The 6,000-nt window shown below is 42.6% G+C and overlaps 1 protein-coding gene and 1 long non-coding RNA gene across 2 annotated transcripts in view; one reads left to right on the plus strand and one right to left on the minus strand.

The window, feature by feature from the left end:
* RDH10 (retinol dehydrogenase 10) overlaps positions 1-5,407 on the plus strand; it is a 28,091-nt gene extending 22,684 nt beyond the window's left edge. The window contains exons 3-6 of the mRNA XM_029923525.1: positions 743-841; positions 2,031-2,176; positions 3,782-3,913; positions 4,023-5,407. Of these exons, the coding sequence (XP_029779385.1) occupies positions 743-841; positions 2,031-2,176; positions 3,782-3,913; positions 4,023-4,146 (501 nt within the window). The 3' untranslated portion in view covers positions 4,147-5,407. The remainder of the gene's footprint in view (positions 1-742; positions 842-2,030; positions 2,177-3,781; positions 3,914-4,022) is intronic.
* LOC115279019 lies at positions 4,078-5,749 on the minus strand. Its single transcript, XR_003903160.1, has 2 exons — positions 5,577-5,749; positions 4,078-4,273 (listed from the first exon to the last, which is right to left on the minus strand). It is a non-coding gene; the product is annotated as an uncharacterized LOC115279019 (long non-coding RNA).
* Positions 5,750-6,000: the final 251 nt, after the last annotated feature.

The raw sequence follows: 6,000 nt of genomic DNA on the forward strand, positions 1-6,000 counted from the left end.
TAAGAAATCAATGCCGCCCCTGGTCTGTTGCCCTGAACTTCTGCTGAGTGCTCAGCCTCCCAGCCAGTCACCTGCTTCTGTGGGCAAGTCCCTCCCTGTCAGCCTCCACAGAGGAGTGTGGGCGCTCAGAACGCTATAAGCTCTTGGCAGCACAGCCAGCATAAGACACAGTTTTCATTGAAACAATCCTGTGCTTCTACCCGGCATTTTTACGTCCCGAAGCACTTTACCTCCTGTAAGTACGCTGTGGTAATGAAGCTGTGGGTGCTGGGAGAGGATGCTGGGGTCTCTCTCCATTCACGGCTCTCTTACTGTGTGGATATGGCCATAAGGTAAATACTCTTACCAGGCACTTCTGGGGTAAGCTGGCGGGCCTCTCCTAGACCGGGACATGGCTGTGTTCAAGTGTCATGAGCACAAAAAGATCTCTGACCTGGGAGTAGTTTAGATTAGCAGATAGCTAGCACTTGAAAGGTGATAAAAGAGCCTTTGACTAATGGCTTTCTTTTCATCTCTGGAGATTGTCCCCAGAAGCTCTTGTGTTCCAGTCCTTTTGGTCACAGCGTTATAAAGGCCTGCCATACCGATGATTTGGTTTTATGTTCAGACACAGGATATTCTCTTTTAATAAAAGTATAAATAAGATTTTTAAACAAACTGTAGGTAAAACATTATGTAAGATTGGTTTTTAGATGAAACTCTCAATGTCTGGTTTAAAGCTTGAATCTTCCTTCTCTTCCAGACCACTAAGGCTTTTCTTCCTACAATGCTGGAGATTAATCATGGTCATATTGTGACAGTTGCAAGTTCCTTGGGATTGTTCAGTACTGCCGGAGTGGAGGTTTGTGTGTCCTATGTAAAGCATTTCCTTCCTTCCGTCAGTTTATCTCTGTGAAGACTACCTGCTGCCCGTACATTCATGAAAGCACTCTACCTGTGTGCTGTTTGTGGAACGTTCTACGGTAGCCAGGGCCAGCTGCTGAGGCACACCTCTAGTGTCTTCTGCCGTACACTTACTTCTGCTAGTCTGACAAACCAGCAGCAGGAAAAGTAGGTGCACCAGTCCCGTGTGCCCCGTCTCGCTGGCAGTTATGCCTGATGACGGCGGGGAGACACAGGGTCGAGGATGAAACCGTGGAGGGTGCTGGCGGTGCCACGGGAACCAGATGAATGAGGCCAAAGGTTGACATTCTGTTTTGGTCAACTTGCCAAAAGTGAGCCAGCCTGGATCAGCTTCTCAGAGGAAATGGCTGCGGCAGATGGGCAGGGTCTCGCAGGGTTAGATCTGTAGATCTGGGCTAACTCAAGCCCTGGTCTTCACCGCCTTCAAGTTATAAAGTGCACGTGTGTGTATGGGTCGGTGCTGTCTGTCTTGGGGCTGCCTACAGCGTAAAATGAAACACCCCATGCAGGTACGCAGAAGCACACAGAGGAAGAGATAGCTTTCGTGTTCTACATTTCCACTCCTACATTTCAGGTGGGGTAAAGAAGAACTTTATATACCGTGTATTCTTAGGTTAAGGTCTGGCTTAAGTTTGCAAAGTATAGTTCTCATTTTCTTCAGTTTACACCAAAAAGTGGACCATAACAACTTATAACCTAAGCTTGGCTCGCCTTTGCTCTTGTAGCATTAATTAAACTAACTGGATTTTTCTCCTTTATTGAACAAGAGGCCATCTGTAAATTTTCCAGACACTTCAAAGTGAACCTCTCTCCATTTTTAGCTTCAGCTTGTTAGCCTTTATAGAATCCTTTGTGGTAACTTCCCCAGAGTAATATGATACTTGGTTAATGTGGCAAAAAAATATTCATCGGTTTCTGCTGCTGCTTTGAAAATATTCTTTCTGCACCAAACATCAGATAGCTGTCCTTTAAAGCACTTTTCCTTTTCCTTGCTTAGTCACCTGTAACCTTCTGGATCAAACATGTAACTAAAGTAATTGGATCAGGAGAGCTGGAGTTTGGTTGGGGGGGGGGGCGGGGATCTGTGCACATACTTAGTGTTTCCGTTCTCTCCCCCTCTAACTCAGGATTATTGTGCCAGTAAATTTGGAGTGGTGGGTTTTCATGAATCCCTGAGCCATGAGTTAAAGGCTGCTGAGAAGGATGGAATTAAAACAACGTTGGTTTGCCCTTACCTTGTAGACACGGGCATGTTCAGAGGCTGCCGAATCAGGTCAGTGAGAACCTATCTTATTACTGATAAAAAAACTGATTTAAAAATCATCTTTCCACATTGGGAGAATATGTAGAATCAGATCTTGCACTATAACTATCATTTGACAATGAAACCTGTCATTTCATTGGTGGAGGTTTGTAAAGTTTGAGTGAAAAAGATTAATAACTGAGGGTTGGGTGCCACACAGATAACGCGAGGAAGTCCATCTAGAAGCATCAGAAAGGAATGGGCCTCTGCACCTTCAAGAAGGAAACATAACTATCCAGGATTTTCCTTAGAAACTACTTCCTTAGGAGTTTTGTTTCTTTGGTATTAGTATTGGTAAATGAACGTGACTTTGATTTGGATATGAAACAATGTCACTGTCGCAAGAGAGTAAGCCTTTCTTCTGATAAGGCCTTTGAATGAGAAGAACTATTACTTAGAATGAAGTAAAACCCCCCAACCCCTTTGAAAGGAAGGATATGGGAATATAAATGTCAGGTCACGTTGGGCTTGACCTAAACCAGTAAGCAAGTCCACAAATCATTAATAGGATACCTGTGAAGACATGCTTACTTTGAGATCTTTGCTGGGAAGAATTGGAAAGGCAAAGGAAGGTGACTGAACCAGCTCCTTGTTGATGAGAGCCGTTCTTAACTCATCCTGAGCCTGGCTGTGCTGGGAAGCAGGTGGGGCTCGATCTGAGTCATTCCAGTCTCAGGCTGCTGGGACCAGACTCAAGCTCTGCCTCTTTCCGTGAGCGCGTGCGCGCACGCGCGTGTGTGTGTGTGTGTGTGTGTGTGTGTGTGTGTGTGTTCATCTTCTATACTTAGAAGCGAAATGCCGAGAGCGTAAAGAGCCCTGTTTCCTACTTAGCATCACGGCAGGTGTCCAAAACTGCGGTGAGACAATGGAAAGTGAAAGGAGTACGTTGTATTATGTTATTTCAATGTATAATGTTATGGATTCAGCTGAAGGTCAGATGTCTATACGCACTTTGTTTCAGATACCCCCGAGTGAAAATACCTAGGAATGTGAACAGCTGACTTCCCTCACTCAGGAAGGTTAGGCCAGTGTATATGCCATCATTTCAACAACATTAGCACTAAGACTTTGGTGTCGTTGGGGTGTTGGTGGCTCAGTCAGTTAAGCATCCAACTTTGGCTCAGGTCGTGATCTCATGGTTCATGAGTTTGAGCCCTGCATCAGGCTCTGCGCTGACAGCTCAGAGCCTGGAGCCTGCTTTGGATTCTGTGTGTGTCTCTCTCTCTCTGAAAAATGTTTTATTTATTTCTAATATATATTTTAAAAGTATGGCAATACCAAACACCCTCCTCTTTTTCTATTGAAAAAATATGAAATACATTTTAAGGCACTTTAAAAACATTTTCTCATTTTACAGAAAAGTAGACCCAATTTTGTTTTTTTAACTTGTTTTCCAGACTATACAAATAAAATGTATTCATAGTAGGAAATTTTGGAAAATACAGAAAAGCACAATGAAGTAAGCAAAATGAATCCATGTTAGAAAACCTCACTATTAACGTTGGGGTGTGTATTTCCAGTCTTCCCTACTTTGTGTTAGTTCTTAATTTCATTTTTCTAATGTATAACTTCCAGGAAAGAAATTGAGCCTTTCCTGCCCCCTCTGAAGCCTGATTACTGTGTGAAGCAGGCCATGAAGGCCATCCTCACCGACCAGCCCATGATCTGCACCCCCCGCCTCATGTACATCGTGACGTTTATGAAGAGGTAACTCGGGAGGGGCTCCCTGGGTGCCGCGTCTGTTCCGTGCCCGCCCCGCCCTGTAACTCAACCCGAGACATCCCCCGTTTGCTGACCGCCACCTTTCCCTTTCCAGCATCCTCCCTTTTGAAGCAGTCGTGTGCATGTATCGGTTCCTAGGAGCGGACAAGTGTATGTACCCATTTATTGCTCAGAGAAAACAAGCCACAAACAATAATGAAGCAAAAAACGGAATCTGAGAATCCATCTTTTTTGTATGGAATATCCTTTCTGTCAGAAGACGATCAAAGTATTTCAGTCCGATCTGCATCAGCATTACTGACATCCTCTGGATTCCAAATCCATGTTGACTTTTTTTTTAATCACCTTATAAAAAAATAATAAAGTGTACATTAACTGACTAGAATACTTGGAAAATGTGATCAGCAAAAGTGAGCTTATGTTGTTGCCAACAGGCTCCTTTTAGGCCAAACCCTAAAACCTGTCAAATCTGTTAGACAAGCACTGTGTGACATCTCCAGGCTACCATTATTTTTTTTTAATGAGCAGAAAGTCTAGAGATGATAACAACAGTGTGTTTCAGCTGTGTGGGTTTTTCTTCTTAATCTCCATAGAGTTTATTAATTCTTGTAATTAAACTCTAGCCAATTGACGCCCTTGCAACTCCAAGGACTGACAGTGCTCTATTTTCTCATGTTTTCTAAGTTTCAGTTTTGCAGAGCCTGTGGGGCTTTTTGTGGTGTTTGTGTGTACAGCTCTTTTGAAAAGGAATTTTGAAATCTCCATCAATTTGAAGTAAACAATGTTTGATTATTACAGTAAAGGTAATCAGGTCTCTTTCTTAAAGTCATAAGGACTGAAGTGTTAGCTGAATTTTTAATTTTGTCTCTGAAATCTTTCCTTAAGGATCTCACTCAGCAGGCCTAGTTATCCACAAAGGTCAGACATTTTCTACCTGTGAATTTTGCTGCATCCAGAAAGTGCCCTTTCCTCAGGAAGCTGCTGTGTTTCATTTCTTTGAGTGGACTTTTATCTAGAATACATAGCAGCCCTGCAAAGAAACAGTTTCTAAAATTGGGAACTTACACATTAAAAAAAAAAAGTCCCCATTTTTGTGCCAACTACGATTACTGAGGGGGAAGAACCATATTCTATGGAGTAAGTGTGGAAGGGTGTAAAGATTCTTCTGAAAGTTTTATTCACATTGTAGAACAGCAATTGACATTTTTACAGTATTTTTTTGTAAAGCAAACTATTTTGTGCCTTGAATTTGGTAAATGTGTATTAGTGAAATGTTGTTAAAGTGGACTTCTACCTCTGTATCTAAATGTATACCATCCACTTGTAAATTACTATAAACTATTATGTGATTGCCTTTTTTTTTTTAGAATGTCTTGTTTAAATAGCGACCAATGTTTAAGGCTATTAAAATAAGCCATCTTTTACTAATTGGGACGTTTTATAAAGGACTGATTAAATTTAAAGAATTAACCTACATGTGCAACAGACTGTGATTATTATCACCAATATTGTAGAGAAAAATCATTGCATCCCGCCCCCCCCTTTTTTTTTCATGCCAGATCACACTTAAAAGGAGAAATGTTTGGGGTAATGTTCAAGAACAGCCATTAACAACTCAGGGTGCCAGCACTCAGGTTTCTGTTGTTACCATCTCCTTAGGTGAGACGCTTCTCAGGGCTTGTTTGCACCGGAAGTGGGAAGACAGCATCCATTTCCTGTTAGTTTGCTCCGCGGACCCAATCAGCTCTGTCCTCACAGGAGAGGCCTGCTCACTGCGTGCGTTCCCAGCGCTGGTCCTCACAAACAGCTTTGTTTATATTGGAATTTCTCTAAAAGAAATGATATCCAAGTCTGAGGCCATTATAACACCTGAGGCATTTGGATTGGAAATCGAGCTTCATAACACTGTGGGGTAGAGACATATTCTCAGTCTGTCCGGGTCTGCCTCCCAGTTAGCCCAGAGCACTCGCACACCATCCTAGAGAAGTCCGGGCCACTCTCACGTCCCATTTACTGGACTAAGGAAAGCCTGACTTACGTTAACTTTATTCTCATGCGTTATCATTTAAACC

The sequence above is a fragment of the Suricata suricatta genome, chromosome 15 (assembly GCF_006229205.1).
Source record: "Suricata suricatta isolate VVHF042 chromosome 15, meerkat_22Aug2017_6uvM2_HiC, whole genome shotgun sequence".
NCBI classification, from domain to species: domain Eukaryota; kingdom Metazoa; phylum Chordata; class Mammalia; order Carnivora; family Herpestidae; genus Suricata; species Suricata suricatta.